The following is an 18,873-nucleotide window of genomic DNA, read 5'->3' on the forward strand; positions in this document are numbered from 1 at the left end:
ATGTTGAAATATTTCGGACTTATTAGCCATGATCTTCTAGACCTTTTTGAGTTATTATCATAGCATGAAGACAAAATCTAAAGGAGCAAGAGTATTTGGGTGGAGTGGAGGTCACCATCCATGGCAAGGTGTGTTGGGGCGATTACAAGCACACTCATTGCATTTTGCTTGCAGGTTGGTCCTGGTTTTAAGACAAAGGGGACCATGGACGTGGAGGGAGCGAGGTCTATGTGTATTCAAGTGTCGAAGCATCTTTAGATGAACTATAACTGAGAATTTGAGAGGAGCTAGCCCTCACACCAACTTTTTATCCGCTTCGGAAGTGTTGCATTACCTTCCCCATGGACAAAGATTCAGTCCAACATGTGAGAGAGAGTATGGGCGGGTCTCGCTTGCTCCGTGCTAAGAGACACGTGGTTATTAGGTCACATCATGTCTAATAAAAAGAAGATAATACTATTTAGACCATCTTGCAAGTCAAGTTACATTACATGCATTGTAATTACATCCCGGTCCCATATCGAGAAGAGATCAGTAGCCCACATAGAGTATAACGACTCAGGAAAAAGTAGTAGTCAAATTTGCGTTATCACCCCAAAAAGACTAGTTAATTTGAAGCTTTCCCTATAATCACTTATAAAGTCCAATTTTACCTTGTAACTAGGTACTACAGGACTTAACACTCATCTATCTCTTATAAATCACCCATTCTATGTAAGTTATTTATCTATTCCCAATATGGGACTGGGGTATTACATAGAGTGTGTGGATGGTTTATAAAGATAGTTATGAATGCTAAGTCCCACATTGCCTAGTTACTAAGTGAAACCGGACTTTATAAGAGATTTTATGAAATTTCCAAATTAACTAATCCCTTTGAGTTGATAAAGCAAATATGGCTAGCATTTTTCTCTGAGTTGTTACAAATTATATTAAAGCCACCTAGTAGCGTTAAGCTATTTGGTATTAGAGCACTGCAACGAGGACATCAAGGATTTAAGGAAGGAAGTTTGTAACACTAATGTCCCACATTGGGAAGATAATCGAGAAGTAGCACACATAAAGTATGTGATTTATAAAGATAGTCATGAGTGTTAAGTCTCACATTGACATTATTGACATGGTAGAACTAGGATTTTAATGTGGAGGGACGAATGGGAGTAAAAAATTTATATTAAAATAATTATATGGGTAAGAAACCCCTATTCAATTAGGAGAGAGAGAGAGAGAGAGAGAGAGAGAGAGAGAGAGAGAGAGAGAATTATAGGGGTATATATATTTTTTTAATAAAAAAATCTGGGGAACATTTTAATTAAGGCTTGAGGGGAATGAAACCCCCTAAGCCTCTTAGTAGTAGTTCTACCCCTGAACCCGGATTTTAAAAATTGTTAAAGTTAGCAAGAGCAAAAAAATAAAATAAAATAAAAAGAAGAAAAGAAAGCGAAAGAAGTAAAGAACTCTTATGTGAAAGGGCCGTTTGCACGACCACTCTTTTGTTGTAGGAGAAGGTCTAGAAATTTGTCTTCTTCTTCTTCTTTTTTTATTGAACATGACTTGACCTGATGGCCACGTGTCACTCAATGCTGTTTAAATTCAACTGAGGAGAAGAAAATGAGTAATTTGATAACGGTGTGAACCTTAAAGAGCAATTTGATAACTTTGAAACCTTAGCAAGCAATTTGATAAAAAGTAAACCGGACCTCTAGAACATTTTTTCCCAAATATATAGAGACCTTACTTTTTCTTCGTATGCTTTCAAATGAGATATAATGACTTTGAAGTATTGCTCCCGTAAAAGTATATATTTTTGTGTTGTGTGCTTGTTACATTAACCTCTATCCGTTTATTTATTTATTTTGTTGCTGGGTTGGCTAAGATTAATCTAGCACACTACTTATAATACTTTATTATTACAAGACAGAAAGTGGGAAAAAAAAATGTCATGTAACGTATAGTATGACTAAAGTACTGCCCTTGAATGTTGATAAACATATATTTAATTAGGTGAAATACAAGTATTTGTTTTCCTTGAAATTAACTCAATTTAGTTACTAAACAAGTATATTTAAGTGCCATATTAGCAAGTGTCAATAATATAGACAAGATATGTGAGAAGTGATCTTTTATAATTGACATTTGAAAGTCAAAATTTTCACGTTTAATAGGGATTGAGATGTTCAAAGATCAAAGCCTAATGCAACTCAAGCTCGGCTTCCCTAGCAAAACTGCATAAGTATGAAACTTAAGGTTGAGTGGCTAAAGAAAATAAGTGCAAAAATTTTACATCTCAAATAAATTACTAATTATTTTAAAAGTTTAAGCAGAAATTGACGAGTGAATTTAATCATTGAGTAATGCTATATACTACACCCATATCCCACCACGGTGATTTTTTTTTTTTTAAAATAAAAATAAAGAACTGGTGGACACTACCACATCAACTAGTAGAATGAGAGTGTAGTATGTATCTCTACCACTTTATTTTACGTGTGAAACAAGCTTTCTCTTAGTAAATGATAAATGATAAAAAAAAAAAAATAATAAAAAAATAAAATAAAAAAGAGGATAATTTCACGTAAGAGCATCGAAGTATTGACTGTTTTGATTAAGGGTACTGAACTTGCAAACATCTCAAACTAAGGTATCCAATTTTTCAAATATCTCAATTATAGGTATTTCGTTAGGATTTGTTGTTAAATCCTGCCAAAATTTTCAAAATACCCATCTTTTTTGTTTTAGGAGAAAAAAAAAAAATTGCTTTATTTTAAGTGTGGAACAAGCTTTCCCTTAATAAATGAGTCGATTTGAAAAATATGCAACTGAAATGAGATAAATTGCATAAACATATTGCTTTAATACATATTAAATCACCCATTAAAAAAAAATAAAATAAAAAAAATTGATAAGGAGGTGAAATCAATCATATGTCGAATATTTTTGAAGCCAAAAAAATTGGGTAACCTTACCAGACACGACACTCTTCAGGGCAGGCTAAAAGCAGCAACAATGAAATCCTATATAAATTGTCTTGTCTTGAGTCAAAAATGTACCGATCATTGTCAAACACTCGAGAGATTCTCAATTTTATTTTTCCTCTTAAGGCTAAAAGCAACCTTCTCCCATAGCTACACATCTTTGAAAATCACTATTTGGCCTTTCACCAAATCTCCTTTGATATCTTTCAGAATCCCAAAAGTTCGTTTACCCATCTTCTTTTTACCTTTTTCATTATTTGAACAACATAGATAATTAATAATTAATAAATAAATAATAAATATAATCACCCCAATAAACATAGAAGCTTTTCTTACGGCCCAAGGTCCAAGCAGAGAGAAACAGAGAGAGAGAGAGAGAGAGAGATCAAAACAAGTCGCTCTATCTAAAATTCAAGAACTCCCAAGTTAATTTTTTCTTGTTTGATATAAAAGAAAAAGAGTGAGTGTCTATTAATTCCTTTCAAGCAGAAAAGAAAAAGAATATTGAAACGTAAAAATGGAAGAACACGAATGAAGAAGAAGGAAGAAACAAGAACAAGAACAAAAGAACTATTGGTTCTTACAGGCGTAGATCAACAAAGAGAATTCGACTCTCTCTTGGTCTTTTTGCACCAACTTCTCCTCCAACCAAAGCCTGCTATCCAACCCACTTCTAGTCCGGAACATGAACACCGCATATCCAGATGCAGGATTGAAGAACCAATCATGAACGTCCCACATCAGATCAACCAACAAATTGTCAACGAAAATCGTCTGGTTCCCTCTGAAGTTCCACTGCAGCCTCTTCACGCGAATCACCGTCTTCTTGTCGATGCACACCGATAAAACCGGCGATCTCAACCCTTCGGCTTCTCCTGTACACCTGATCAAAATGTCGTGCGCAATGCCGGCGTCGCAGAACTGAGCCTTGGTTGAATAAAGGGTGTTGCCTGAACAATGCTCCCGCCGCGAAATCAGAGAGACGGTTGCGGCAGAAGTCGTAGTTTTGAATTTCTTGGCGACAGTTTCTTCAGCCATGTCGCCTAAAATTAGGCCTATTTCTGAATCAACCATGACAAGCAGATGGAATCCCTCGACAGGTTCAGGTCCCGCGTCGTACTTGGCATTGGAGAGATCCCAGAAAACTTCGATGCTTGAACTGCCGGATTCCATCAACTTGCTTCCCTTCTTCTTCCTGAACAAGCGCGAATTCGTGTTGAGCCTGAAGGCTGCCGTCGACGGGTCGTCGCCGAAGTTTATGCTAAGGCCTTGAGCAGAATGGTTCTTGCACCAGGTAACTGTGATCAAGATTTTCTTCTGGGTGGAGAGGGTGACTCTGTAAACACAGGCGACTGAATTTCGGACGGAAGGGGCAAGGCTTGGATTGACACAAGCTGTGTTTGCATAGCTAGAACATGAAGGATTAGACACACTCACTGCGCTTTCGCTGAAACAAGAAACCATCCTGTCTCTCATTGTAAAGAAATGTGCGAAAAAGACAGAGACACACAGATCTGGAGCTGGAGGTTTAATTTGGAGAAATGAGTCTTTCTTTCTCAGAAAAAACAAAAAAGAAATGAACTGTCTTTGGGTTGTTTTTAGTTTTTCTTTCTCTAAAGAGGAAACCCAGAGATGGATATAAAATAGGTGGAAATGGAAGGGAAGGAAATCCAGGTTCCTGACAGACCCATATGTTATAAGTACGATTCCTTCAAAGTTTTTGAGGAGAGAGAGAGAGAGAGAGAGAGAGCTGAGACTTGAGAGCAGAAATTTTCTTTCTTTGTTTAATCAGCAGTGCCAGTTCATAGGGGAAATTAAAAAATGAAAAGAAACTGAAACGAGAAAAGGCATAAAGGGAAGGAAGTTAGAGACTTGGGGTCTGGTTTGTGATTGTGATTGTGATTGTGATGAGTCATGATTTATGTTCATAAAGGCTTTGTGGTTAGTAATTAGGCATAAAGATGTAATTAATGGGGGAAAAAAGGTTATGAATAAGTTTTTAATTGTGGTCTTAGATGTTCATTAAGTCTTCGAAACTGTGCAACCTTAAAAAATATCCCGGGGCAGGACTTTTCCGCGTCGTTTCACCACTACCCCGCATTTCTGACAGTTGACACCAACGATAAAAATATGCTCTGCCCTGCCCTGCCCTGCCTAGCTAGTACCTTGAGTTGGAAATAGGAATTACCCTACTTTCTTACTCTTTACGTTATTGGAAATAGAACAGAAAAGATTGCTAATTTGCTATGGGGAGTGGCCAGTGGGAGGGTGATAAACATGACTTTTTCCTTTTCTTTTCTTTTTTTTCCTTTTTTTTTTTTTTTTTTTTTTTTTTTTTTTTTTTTTTTTGGGTGGGGTTAAATGGCTTTGAAGGCCTAATATCAAAGGGTTGTCTCCCTTTTAAAAATATCATAGGCCTTTGTTTTGAGCTTAAAAATGGAGAGGGTCTTTTCGTCTATATCACGTCAAACAAATAAACAATTGACCCGTGTTTCATATATTTTATTAATATTATTTAAAAATTTTAATATATATATTCTTTGGTGGCTTCCCATATGGCCAACTACCTTAATAGGTTGGGGTTGGCCTGTGAACCACCTGATACTCTTAACCCCATAGGGATGGCCGGCAAGCTACCCCCAATCTTAGCAGTTGATTTTTTTTTAAGAAAAAAATCTGTTTTTTTTTTTGAAATATTTGATTTGTGGGGAAAATATTGAGGTGACATTAGCGGATGACGCAATTTTGAATAGAAAACCAATGGAACGAATAATTTTAAACTCGTGAAAGACTTCTGCAATTAAAATTGAAAGAAATAAAATAAAATCGAAATATTATCCATTTTAGCGTGATAAAGAATTTATCTAAAAAATACCACTTTTTTTTTTTAATCAAGGAGATAGGGGCAATGAGATGATTTGATGGTGAATGTTGGTCCCACGACTTAAATTTTTGTCCATAGAGCCCACAATTTGTACTCTCCAAACATAGTAACGACTTATGGGGAACATGTTTTATACGATTTTAAAAGTTTAAATCTATTAAAATTTGGAATAAAAGATACATAAATAGAAGCATATGTGGGTACATTATAGATTTGAATAAAAATTCAAAATACTTATTAAAAAAAAAAAAAGAATAACAATTAAAAAAAAAAAAGGTATATAATTTAAACTATTTTTTTAAAAAAAAAAAAAAAAAATCAATTTAATAGTTTGTTTATATTACCCTCATATAATTTCTTAATTAAGACGTTTTAAAACATCAACTAATGTAATATTGAAACAAATAATTAAATTTATTTTTCTCAATTTTTATTGTACATTCAAGAAAAGTAATATATAAAAGTACACACTATTTTATTTATCTTATTAATATTATTTAATACGTGTCAAAATTTAGAATCTATATATATACACACAAGTGTACATATATGTTGTGTTAGAATGCATATATTTGTTTTAGTTTAGATATATATTTGTTATTATGATCTAATCATCCAAATCATAGAAAAACTTTAATAACTCAGAAAAATTAATAATACAAATAAAATACTAATTACTGGTCTTTGATTAAAATAGTAAAACATGAAATTAAAAATATTAATTTTGATAATTGTGTTGTTAATTATGATGATAATTTTTTTAAAATAAATAACTATAGTGCCAATAAAAATAGTAATCCAAACAGATTAGAGTATTCTTATACAAATATAATACAAAAATATAAATATGTATTCTCTAGATTATTTGAATTTTGTAAGATAAATGAGAGCTTTTTTGAAAAATATACACAGTGGCAGAACCACGACGGTTTTGGTTCACCGAGAGCAAAATTAGAAAATAAATTTAAACAAAAATTATTTAAAAATTAATCAATGTAAAAATTTAATTACATACTTAAAATTTTTCAAGAAAGACGGGCTCAATTTGCAATGCCATTAGGTATTTTTTTTTTTCCTTTAACAAAAAAGTAAAAGCATTAACAAACAACTAAAAGCACAAAACATTAATAAAATACTCAAAACTGCTTTTACTTTTATGTCATATCACAACCAAAAAGTAAAAAGTGCATTCTAAAAAACATTATCAAACGAATATATATATATATATATATATATATATATATATATATATATATATATATATTTGCTTTTAATTCTATCCATAAGGCATGTTTCCAACTAGTGTTCAATAAAATAATAATATTAATAATAATAATAAGCCTTATTACTAAAATTCAAACTTCTAAACGAGCTACATAGAGATAACGGACTCAATGAAAATCAACCATAGAGACCCAGAGAAAGTGAAGAAGCAACACAATCCCAGAGATGATTGAGGTGCAGTCAAGCCTGACTGGCTAAGAGATTGTCGATTCGTCGAATAGCCTTTTAGTAAGTGAGTGATGGTGCGCAATTAGGATAATCAGGTCAAGTCGCCGCCTACTGGATCCGCCTCTACCTATATATGATAGAAATATTATAACGTAAAAAAAAAATGCTAAAAACCATATTTTTATCCCATAACAATTGTGTCATAACCAACTCTTTAAATAGTCATTTAAAAATAAAGTAAAAATTCAAGAGTAAATTAAGACTGCCACGTTAATATTATACATTTTTTAGATAAAAATATGATTTTTCGGATGACTCAATCCATTTAATATCGAACTAAGGATTCTTTTATATAAACAATCCATTTAATATCGAATTAAGGATTCTTTTATATAAACAATTCATTTAATATCGAATTAAGTATTCTTTTATGTAGTTAATAGGGCAAAGAAATTGTCATCTCTTTGATATTTGATGGGATAGAATATAGGATGACAGTCAAAGTGGAGCAATCTGAGATGGGGTACCTTGGATATATGTGATGGGGGATCATTTTAAAAAAAATATATATATAAAAAATGATGATGATAGGGGAGCAGTGTGATTATCATGATGGTGAGTGTTGGCCCACAACATAAATTTGGGGTGTAGACCCACCAACTCCAACTCCAACTCTCCAGCTCCACAACACACGTATGATTAAAAGCAAAAGGCAGATGTGAGCTGCTGGCTTTCCCTAATTTCTCCTTTTAATCCCCTCTTTTTCTGCTCTCAATACAAATAAAATGAAATTATTAAAAAGAATATATATATAACAACAAAGAAGCTAGCCTGCGTGACTATTTTAATTACTACTGCTCGACTTGTGACAACATCCTTTGATTCAAAAATCATGTGGTTGCAGTTGGGGAAGAAGGAAACATTAAAATCAATCTCTTCCCAAGTTTTGGGTCAAACCCTCCTCCCGGCCACCACCACTTAGCTTAGCCCCTCGTCCTCTCTCTATGAGAAATTCTGATTCTGTCCCTCCCAGACGGTCTTCTCAGAGGGCTTGCATGTTCCCCTTTGTGGTCATAAAGTATTCTTTTTCACAGAGTTGCTAGAAGAACTACTCGATAGGAATGTGAGATTATGATCATGATTGAGCAATAATCTCCATAAAAATGTGAGATTTTTTGGATCTTAATTGGTGATGGTTTAAAGGGTACAACTTTATTCTTCATTTGGTCGTTGAGAAGACAGATTGGAATCCAAACTTTTCCCCAACTTTTCCTTTATGAAAATATTAGTAAAGATAGATAAAGAAGCCATGTATATGTGCTCAAAAAGTGGCCCGCCAACCTAAACACAGCAGACGTGCGAGCAACAATGGCAGAAAAAAAAGGGAAAGAAAAAGAAAAAAACCTTCTCTTTTCGTCATAAATAATACCAAGAAATTCCCACCAACCAAACGGGTCCAAACACATACTAACAAAACTCACCATTAAATCTAATGGAATTGCTTCATATGCCCCAGCCGGCCAGTAGACTTTCTGAAACTTCAAGGAAATGATTGGCTGGAGAAGCCCACTTGGCCAATGGCCAGCTCATGAATCTCGTTTGGAGTACGTATTTACACTGTCTATACATTTATGCCAGTAAACTTTACTATTTCTTTTTTCTTTTTTCTCTCTAAATAAGAATGAAACATAGGATAATGGCATGTTTTCAGGACCCATCAAATGCCTGGTAGCCTTATTGATAAGAAAATATTCTTATACTTGTTACGAAGGCAACATTAAATCATGCATGTTACAAATTTACAAGTGGGGGATGTTACAAGAAGAAGAAGAAGAAGAAGAAGATAGAAGCTGCAAGCATTTCATAAAAAGGATAGAAAATGCCTATTTTTTTTAGAGAGAAAGAGAGAGAGTGAGTCCAACAAATAGATTTGGTTGTCATCTCAGTGAGTTCCATAAACAAACATAATTAGTTTTTTGCAGATCATCAAGGACTTCAAGAAATATGTGTATATATATATATATATTTGGAATTCATCAATTAGTGAGTTTAACTTTAACACATGTTAAACGATTTTCTGGGATCAAGACAGGGCACATGGTTTTTTGGGAGTAGGATTCATCTAGATGGACAGCATAGATGGGTAGATCAGAGAGTTTAATTATGATCTAGTTATAAGTCACTCTCACAAACATAGCTTTCAACTCAAACTTAGCATTCCATATATAAATATATAGTTGTTTGGAAAGCTAAACAATTTTCCAATATCAGCGAAGGATCAATTAATACATATAATAGGGTTTCTGCTCTCAGCTATTGAGCTTCAGTTACAAACATCGTCTTCTACAGTCATCAAGGGACATAAAAACTAGAGGCACATAGATTGTTTGAGAGAAGACTTTCAAGAATTTTAAGCCAATCTAAGCAGGTCATTTCGTGGTTGCTGATTTTCCATAGAGCCAAACGCAGTTGCGTCGAAACAAACGGAGCCTAAGAGTCCAATCTCCTTGTAAACAATTCGCTAACCAATCATGACAAGAAATTTACCCTAAAATCGATAATTATAGTGTGAAATTAATAGGAAGCAGCATTAACTACTTATCCTTTCAGTTGAGTGTCTTCTTCACACACCCATAAGCCTGTTGATGAACACACATTTTGAACCATTTCTCAAATCTAAAATGACATCTCATCAACCAATAGCATGTGCTATTTTAGTCTTCCAAGCTAATCTCTATATAATAATAATCCAGTGTCCCACACCCCACCATTAATTAATGAATCCGCCAAGTCAATGATATTATACAATAAACATGCAGCAACTGAAGATCAGTCCGATCGGTTTGTTGCTTCTTGGAAATTATCAACAGCTCATTTCCTTGTTAACAGAAAATCTCAGATTAGTTGATGAAAATGACACAATCAATTCCACAATTCTTTCTTATGTCATCCAGATCCTGGGGATATAAACATAAATATATATATATATATATATATATATATCTCCTGTCGGTGAATGTATACATTAACATTCTACGCACACGCGGGGCTACACAAATTATGTTTTACTGCATTTAACGGTGCGCATGATGTCATGTCATTTAAAAATTTTAAACGACGTGACGACGTATTCACTAAATGACAACATATTCGCAATTAAATCAATAAAATGGTTTTTCCTCTCCATTTTAAGGATCCTGATACCTACACAAACATTTTCTCTTAAAATAACCATTGGCAAACATTAATATATATATATATATATATATATGCTTTCAGTTCATTCATCATTCCACATGTAGGCAGCATGGGGAATTTTTCTGTGAAGGTCAAAACGTTCTGTAGTCACAGACGAATTAAATATTTTTTAAATTTCCATTTGAAATTATAGAAATTGAAAATGCATGATTAGGAATGGTTGAGAGACTAAACAAAGGATCGAGATAATGGGTCACTTTCCATCAGAATTGATCATACGTAGTTTATGGCCCACAAGCAAATACAACACTCGACAGTGTGCCTCTCAATCAAAAACTTGAAAATACAGAAAATGAAGAAGAAACATTCGATGCTGATTTGGATTTTATAAAAATAATAATATTTTTTGTCAGAAGTGGGAGAATCTGCTTTCGTTTTCCTTCACAAGATTTGCTTCTTCTTTGTAGTAATTCAACAAATTAAACCCAAGCAAATTGTTGTCTGTTTCTCTTTGCTGCCTGCAAAAGTAAACTTAAAGCAATTTTAGCAGATTTACACGGGATTGATTCCACGTGCCACATGCTGCTCGGGTCAAAGCATAAGCAGCTAATGAAGCTTTGTAATCCAATGAATTCGTTGCATTTTCATGGAAGCTTTGGCATAGGCTTCTGGAAGTAACATTTCTTAATTGTACAGAAAGGGCATGTTAAGCACCCAATCGCCCGCCCTCTTCTCCTTTTTAATTTCCTTTTTCTTTTCTTTTATGCTTCTTTTCGTTTAACTGGTGAAGGATCAGCCAAAGATGACTCTGTGCGTACAAGTCTACAGAAAAGCAGTGTCTCATCACAACCCAGCAAGTCGTATATATTGAACAAATTAAATGGGAGTCTCAGGCCACCGACAACGAAACGAATTAAGAGTCGTTCTGAAGCTATTCAGAGACACGGCCAAAACAGAGTATATCTCTCGTTTCATATTATCAATACTTAGGTTACCGACCGGTACACGAAAGGGCTATTTCATTAGAAAAAATAAATAGTTTTTATTAAGAATAATCATTATCTCATTTATCATGAAAATGACTATTTCAATGATATTTCATTCTAAATTCTTCTATTTTTTATTTTTTTTAAAAAAAAAAATCCCATGACTATTCCATTAAAAAAAATAATAACTTTTATTAGAAATATAAGAAAGTGAACTAAAATAGCACCGGTGTTAAAGTATATAATAAGAATCTAAAATTTGGAATATTTTGAAAGAAATAATTATTCATCAATTTAATGAATAGTCATTTCCCTCATAGGCAATGAGAATGGCTATTCTAAGGCTATTTCATTCCATATTATTTTATTTTCAATCAAAGCTATTCATTTTCTTAATGAAATAATCATCTTGCGTACCAAACGTAACCTTCCTTCTTAAAAGCAATAATAGATGCTTCTCATATTTCACTATCGTGAGCATCAACCACCCGATTTAACCTGGCATCCGATGGATATATAATACAGATTATCAAGGCCTCGGATAATTAATTAGATCTTACAAAGAAAGAACATCAAAGCCAAAATGCTTGGTACAGCTAAATTAAAACTTTTCTAGTACATTAGTAAATACTGTGCAGAAACTGTAAACCACCCCCACACACACCTTTCTTTCTTTTTCCCCCCCTCACTTTTGGCATGGAGAATTGGGTAATGAGATTGTAATTCAACAGAAAACCGAGTTATTTTTGTGATAAAATCAAACCTAAGTCCTTACACCTTAAACCTTCACGACTAAAATGCACAATATACCTGCTTTTTATGCTGCTACTACAGCAAAGTATCCAAAATCAAACATCAAGCAACCAAATCAAGCAATACCAAGAAAAATGATGTAACAAGCAGGTCCCCTTTACAGACAGACAGATCTCTCATTTGTTTAATTTTCTCTCAGATGATTCTATGGCAAGTATAGGACACATTGGTTCAAAAACACAAAACTAATCCAATGAATAAATCTTCGAATAATCACTACCATTAGAACTGTGTAAATCTGCACAACACCACCCATTGACAGGACAACTAAAATAATCTGGTAAGTAATTAACAATCTCTCACCCTAATACACCATAGCTATTCACAATTTCTGATGCTCAAGGTTTTCAAATCCTTATATATACATAAGTTACACAATCACCTATTGGGTTTTGAACTTGCAATCCCACACTTCACCCCAATTCTTTCAACGTACGGATGTGCCAACTAGAGCTGCAGGGTTAGCAACAGCTTAACTTCAACACATCTACATGGCCACAGAATTGCTTGTCCCAGCCACCAACTGACAACCTAAAATGTTCCCAAAGATTGTAATATTCTGTCCAATTTTCAGAATTTTTTCAAAGTTACTGCCAGGTTATTCATCAAGATCAAGCAAATAATGTTAAGTAGTCTGAATTATCCAATGTTCATTTCTGTTTCTAGACAAACTTCTCTTAAATGAATGGCAAGAGTTTTGTAAGTGTATGATAGAAAATATCCTCCCCTCAACTCTGGTATGCAATCTGGATCTAACGGCAACCAATTTTATCCCTACAAAGTGCATATTAGTGTTTTCTACATAAAACAATTCCAAAATTAGCTTCTAGAAACCAAAAGATGACTTTTTATTAATTTCCTTGCTGAAACTACACTGGAAAGAGATACATCATTTTTTTAATGGTTTGCTTAACTCAATCATTGCCAGCATAACCATTGTGCCTTGTTGTTACTGCTTCTACATCCAAATACTTTCGCAAATGATTCATGAGGCAATAACTGAAAAAAACAGGAAAACATAGATTGACTCAACAAAGTTAAATCAAATTTATCATATAGCAAAGTAGGAGAATTTCAGGAAATAGCCTAAGGCTTGCAACTTAGTAAGAGAAAGTCAAAAATCATGTTCAGCAATTAAGCCTGCAAGACCTGAACTCCAACTTCTTCCAAAAAGTACTAATCAGCCAATGACACAGAACAAACTCTTGATCTTGCCATCCACTCGGTACTAGATAGGACTCAGATAGTTCGCAAATCTACCTGTCATCAACAAAGGGCAGAAAACAAATGTTACAAATTTGCTTTTCAGAGTAACAACAATAACTTTTCAACAAACCTGAAAATATAAATATTTCAACAGAGAAAACAATTTTAATGCTACACATTCCTTTTTTCCATTTCAAGGGAGAGGGGGAATGAGGAAAAAATGAAAACCTCGGCTATGTTTGTTAACCTTCTCAAAAACACTTCTATGTTTTCAAAACCAAAAACGCACTTTTCTCAAAATGTTGAACAAACGATTCAGTTTCAAAACACAAAATACTTTTAAAAAAACAAAATACAAAACACTTTTCAAAAAATAAAACACAGCATACTTTTTAAATAACTTCTCACACCTTCTTATAGGAATATTTTGAAAATCATGCGCTTATTTTTTGAAGTGGGAAGGTTGATCTATTACTTCCAAAAAAATAAAAATAAAAATAGAGAGGGGTGGCCGCACTGACACACTTTTTTTACTTTTTATTATTAAGAAAGTCAGCTTCCACACCTGAAAAAATAAACTAGTGTTGCATGTGTAGTGTTTGTTTCTATGAAAGCACAAAACACTTTTCTAACAGCTTACCAAACAATTTTCTTAAATGGACCTCATAGGTTTCAAATGTAGACTACCGAAAATACTTTCAACTTTCTGTTGTATCAAAAACTTTTTCAAAACAAAAAACAGTTTTCAAAATGTTTAACAAACATAGCTCATTTCACTGAAAGCTTATACCCCGTTAAATTCCTGGGTTTCACCCTTTTCATCTTTGCTCCAGTTCAGACAATGTTTCACAGAAAGAATTCAGGCTCAATTTTTTTATGCCCCCTTAAATAAAGTCATTTAACTTCGTTTGTTTGTTTTTTTTTTTTTTTTTTTTTTTGGGCCTAAAAGACTACCACCCTTGTAACAATTTAGTAACTATTTGTTCAGACATGTTCTTTTATCATAGATTGTTCTAAAGATCACTGATACATGGTGTCATGCTGCATTCACTTTTCTGCTATCTGATTATAAAGTAACTATTTGTTCTGATATGTTCTTTTATCATAGATTGTTCTAAAGATCATTGATCCATGGTGTCATGTTGCATTAACTTTGTGCTATCTGATTATCAAGGCCTTTATTGATCATTTTTCGTACTTCACCAGCTTTCCATGACCCAATGGCTGTAGGCTCTTTTAAGTGTACAAGGAGAAGAGAAAAAGAAAATTGCACTGGCATCCTTCTTAACTCTTAAGATTTCAGTTCACATTTTAACATTATTCATTATTGTAATTGTCCTCTCACCGGCTGTGCCTATTCTCTAGTATGTCATTGTGCATCAATCTAGCTTCTACTAAGACCTAATTGTACGCTACAATACCCACCATCAAAATAGTTTTCAGCATTCTACCCACCGAAAGAAGTTGCAGAGCAGTCACAGATCTCAAAATGAAACAATTTGAGGACCGTGCGACAGAGTTTCGTACAATTTGCCAGAGGAAAAGCTCCAGCCGTCCGGCTTCCTCTGGACTCTACCAGTAATTGCAATATATGTATTAGAGAGAGAGAGAGAGGGAGATTGAGTTACCTATGGTGGAGGTACTGACTTCGCTGGGGAGCTTGGAAACAAGGCAAGCGGAAGCGATTGCGGCGTGGACGGGATGAAGAGAGCACAGTTCTCGTCGGACCAACCTTTTTAATCAAAATTCAAAACCGAAATAGATATAAGCATCGGATCACACACACACAGAGTTAACGTTCTAAGAAATGTGAATTGTTAACAAAGAAGAAGAAGAAAGTGTGGTACCTTAGAAGAGGAGGAGGGGAAATTGGAGACCGACGAAGCACGAAACTGGACGGACGCAATGGTACTGAGAATCTTCTGGTGGATGGAAAAGAAGAAGAATTCTTTGATGCTCTACACAAAGCAGGCATTAGTCTGGATCTTCCGGCCACCGAAGCTGCCATTTTTTCTTTCTTTCTTGCTCAGCCTCGCGTCGAATCGAACCCTAAAACCTCTGCAAAACCCACCACCAGATAGATTGCCCGCTGAAATGAAATGGTCTAACCGGAATCGACTGGGCTGACCGCGTTAATATTTAGGCCCATCTTATCGTCTGGGAATTGGGATGAATTCAATTGGGTCTTAGCTTTCTCGTAGGCTTCGTTTTAGATAGTTCAGACAAAACTCTGAACCCACCCCAAGAAAAATTAATAAATAAGGTACAACTTCGTTTATAATTTTTAATCTTTTATAAATTTTGAAATAAGGTATTTATTTTTAAAAAGTGTTAATTTAAAGTATTTTTTTTTCAATTTCAACCCTTCACTAAAAATTTTCATTAAATCTTGTCCAAATTTATAAAATACCCATCCTTTTTAAAAAAAGAAAAATTTGAAATGATTTAGGTACTGGTCAGAATTTAATGGGATCTACAAAAATATTCATTCCCGAATCTTTAAAAATAATTTATAATTTTTTTTAAAATAAAAAACAGATATTTTAATAATTTTGATAGAATTTAACGAAAAATTCTAATAGAGTGTTGAAATTGAAAAAAAAAATTTTGAAAAATAGATATCGTAAATTAACAATTTTTAAAGTTTGAGTACCTTATTTCAAATGTGATGAAAGATCAGGAGTTATGCCTGAAGTTTTCCCAAAAAAATAAAATAAAGTAATTTTTTAAAAAAATACTATACTTAGGGTCTGTTTGCGCTTGCGATTTTAAAAAGTGCAATTTAAAATAACGATTTTAAAATATGCGATTTGAAAAGAGAAATGCTTGGTTGTACACTCTCATCCCACTCCTATCCCACCCTTGTGTATTTGGACCAATAATGTGAGAGATAGTAGAGAGAGTATAGTGGGACCCTATTATTTTAACAACATTATTGGTCCATGTAGACAAAGGTGGGATAGGAGTGGGATAAGAGTGTACAACCAAGCATTTCTCTTTCAAAAAAAATCTTAACTACAATTTGAAAAAGTAGATTTTCTGCGTTTTTAAATCGCAATTTTTAAAAACGCAGTTCTCAAACGATTTATATTCTGCAATTTGAATTAAAATCGCACTTATTGTCTATAAAATCGCAATCTCAAATGCACTCTTGCAATGTCAACCTATCGCAGTACTTTCAGGTATCCTTCTATTAACATTTTCTATTAAGTTAGACGAAAATCATCTCACGTTGGTTGAGACTCAACCGACTCCATGGCCAGAGACCCACGATCTGGCCATGGGTCTTCACCAACTTGGCTGTGGCCTGTGGGTGTTCATGGCCAAGGAATGTTTTTTTCACCAAAAAATTAAAATATTAAAAAAATTAATAAAAAAAAAAAATCACACATTTGATAAATGTATAATGGACACTTTTCGGCACTTTTCGTCCAAATTAACAGAAAAATGCTGATAGAGAGGGGTAAAATGAAAGTGTGTTAGTTTGAAGATCTCAGATTATCACTCTTCAAATGCTAATAAATAGGGTAACTTGAAAGTTTTGCACAGTTTAAAGGAGTCGATTGTCACTTTCTAAAGTCTTAATGAGTAATTAATTAGAAAAAAAAAAAAAAAAAAAAGGTCAAGGAAAAAGAGTTCGTCTTTTGACTGGTCGTTTGGCCTTTGAAGCTTCAAAGAAGCTATGTTAAATTAAGAATGGAACTGACGTATCATTTCCTCTGATTTACATCACACAATCACAACCAACTTGATACTCCTATATTTGGGAATGGAAATATAACTTTTTCGAAGTTAATTTAACAAGTATATATACATATATACATTTACAGTTAAAAGTTTTCATCATCCACAATCGATCTCGTGATGGGTATTGACCATCTCCCCAAATGGGCAGTGTAATTTATGCACCGGATAACACCCCGTCCAGTAGGTCCATCAGGGAAGTCAAGGACACTGATGCTCCCTGCATCAAGATGAAATGATCCCATCCAATCTTTAGTCAAATTTAGGCAGTGTCCCATCAAGGCTATGTGAATTGCAGGGTGGCCGACTACGACAACTATTTTTTCCGGCTCGGCGTCATCGGATAGTCCACTCAATAGTGACTTCCAAGCCTTCTCAGACTGATGCCATATTGTTGATGTGATTCTATCATCATATTCATTTAACCAACCAGACTTAAGACCTGAAACCTCAGTTACATCCTGAGAATAACATACACAGAAGCATAGATGTGTTCATATATTGCATATGCATGTTAAAAACTGCAGTCCATTTCATAAAAGTTCATGCCATTAGTCACTTACTCATTTTTCATCTAAAAACTAGCATGAATATATATAAACAATGTAGTTTAGTCATAGTTTCCTAACATGATTTTTCATATTGTCTTAGTTTCCAATCTTCCACAACCAAACAAGAACTAGAGAACTTCAAGGTTAAGATCTCTTACTCTATTCGATTGCTGAAGGATGCTCTCAACATCAAGGTACTCAATCTGCTTCATCTCCACATATCGTGGCACACAGTCAGCACCCAAGCAATCTGCAGCTTCTTGTACCTACAATCAATAAGGCTACCTGGAGTAAAATCAGAAATGCCATCTTTCAAATACAATTTAATGAGAGAAAGAGAGCATTTTGCAACATCCTGACTCAATAGCATAAAGAATGAACTTACTCTGGAGATAGCCATGGCTGTCTCAGTACAAGCTTTCTTAGGACTGCTAATTAGAGAACTCACTTTCAAATCAAGGAGTAGCTCTGCAGTTTTCTGGGACTGTCATTTGCCACGGAAGAAAATCAAATAATGATTTTTTAACCTGTTGTACACATGGTATAGACGTTATACCTGTATAATCCCGAGCATGTTCATTGGTAGATCCCCAGAATTAGAGACACTAGCCTGTTGAACATCGAAAGCAATAATAATGTCTATTAATGAAATTCATAAAAGAAGATACAAAACCAAATGGATGCAGACTTATGTTGGAAACTGTCAGACAATTCAAGAATATCTAGTAGATGTTAGTAAAAGTCAATATCTCTAGTATATGTTGGTTAAAGTCATACTCTCAATTCAAACGCAAACTTCTAAACACCCCATGCTGCCCCGCCCCACTCCTCAAAGATTATTTAAAAACAAAAAAACAAATAAATAAAGATTTTTTTAAAAGTTATTAAATATCTGTGGGATTACCATGACAGCATTTTCTTGGGACATGTTACCTTGATTGTGATTGCAAACAAAGATTGGGAGACTTATTATTGTTAGTCAGATACAGCTAGCATATATTTGATTCAGCACATATATTTAGGCTTAATTATAGCTGTAGACATTCTGAAATGATAGTTGCCTT

The 18,873-nt window shown here is 34.0% G+C and overlaps 3 protein-coding genes across 3 annotated transcripts in view; all 3 read right to left on the minus strand.

Annotated features, from left to right (window-relative positions):
• Window positions 1–3,380: 3,380 nt before the first annotated feature.
• On the minus strand, window positions 3,381–4,865 carry LOC133877912 (uncharacterized). Its single transcript, XM_062316365.1, has one exon. It carries the CDS (start codon window positions 4,449–4,451, stop codon window positions 3,546–3,548), a length of 906 nt encoding a protein of 301 aa, XP_062172349.1. The 5' UTR covers window positions 4,452–4,865; the 3' UTR covers window positions 3,381–3,545.
• An 8,267-nt stretch (window positions 4,866–13,132) lies between these two features.
• Window positions 13,133–15,632, minus strand: LOC133878152 (uncharacterized). The gene is made up of 3 exons (XM_062316660.1): window positions 15,362–15,632; window positions 15,143–15,246; window positions 13,133–13,568 (listed from the first exon to the last, which is right to left on the minus strand). Exons 1-3 carry the CDS (start codon window positions 15,520–15,522, stop codon window positions 13,537–13,539), a joined length of 297 nt encoding a protein of 98 aa, XP_062172644.1. The 5' UTR covers window positions 15,523–15,632; the 3' UTR covers window positions 13,133–13,536.
• Window positions 15,633–17,250: 1,618 nt separating this feature from the next.
• The window catches only part of LOC133877246 (probable 2-carboxy-D-arabinitol-1-phosphatase), a 32,668-nt gene continuing 31,045 nt past the window's right edge, over window positions 17,251–18,873 (minus strand). The window contains exons 6-9 of the mRNA XM_062315487.1: window positions 18,366–18,419; window positions 18,195–18,293; window positions 17,968–18,075; window positions 17,251–17,719 (exon numbers count right to left, since the gene is read on the minus strand). Of these exons, the coding sequence (XP_062171471.1) occupies window positions 17,345–17,719; window positions 17,968–18,075; window positions 18,195–18,293; window positions 18,366–18,419 (636 nt within the window). The 3' untranslated portion in view covers window positions 17,251–17,344. The remainder of the gene's footprint in view (window positions 17,720–17,967; window positions 18,076–18,194; window positions 18,294–18,365; window positions 18,420–18,873) is intronic.

The sequence above is a fragment of the Alnus glutinosa genome, chromosome 9 (genome assembly GCF_958979055.1).
Source record: "Alnus glutinosa chromosome 9, dhAlnGlut1.1, whole genome shotgun sequence".
Classification (NCBI taxonomy): domain Eukaryota; kingdom Viridiplantae; phylum Streptophyta; class Magnoliopsida; order Fagales; family Betulaceae; genus Alnus; species Alnus glutinosa.

Bases quoted from the DNA above. Each gene is read 5' to 3' on its own strand.
- LOC133877912 (XM_062316365.1), bottom strand. From the start codon at position 4,451: ATGAGAGACAGGATGGTTTCTTGTTTCAGCGAAAGCGCAGTGAGTGTG.
- LOC133878152 (XM_062316660.1), bottom strand. From the start codon at position 15,522: ATGGCAGCTTCGGTGGCCGGAAGATCCAGACTAATGCCTGCTTTGTGT. The intron at 15,247-15,361 runs GTACCACACTTT...TTGATTAAAAAG, and splicing joins TCCCCTCCTCCTCTTCTAAG to GTTGGTCCGACGAGAACTGT. The intron at 13,569-15,142 runs GTAACTCAATCT...TGTTGATGACAG, and splicing joins AGTCAGTACCTCCACCATAG to GTAGATTTGCGAACTATCTG.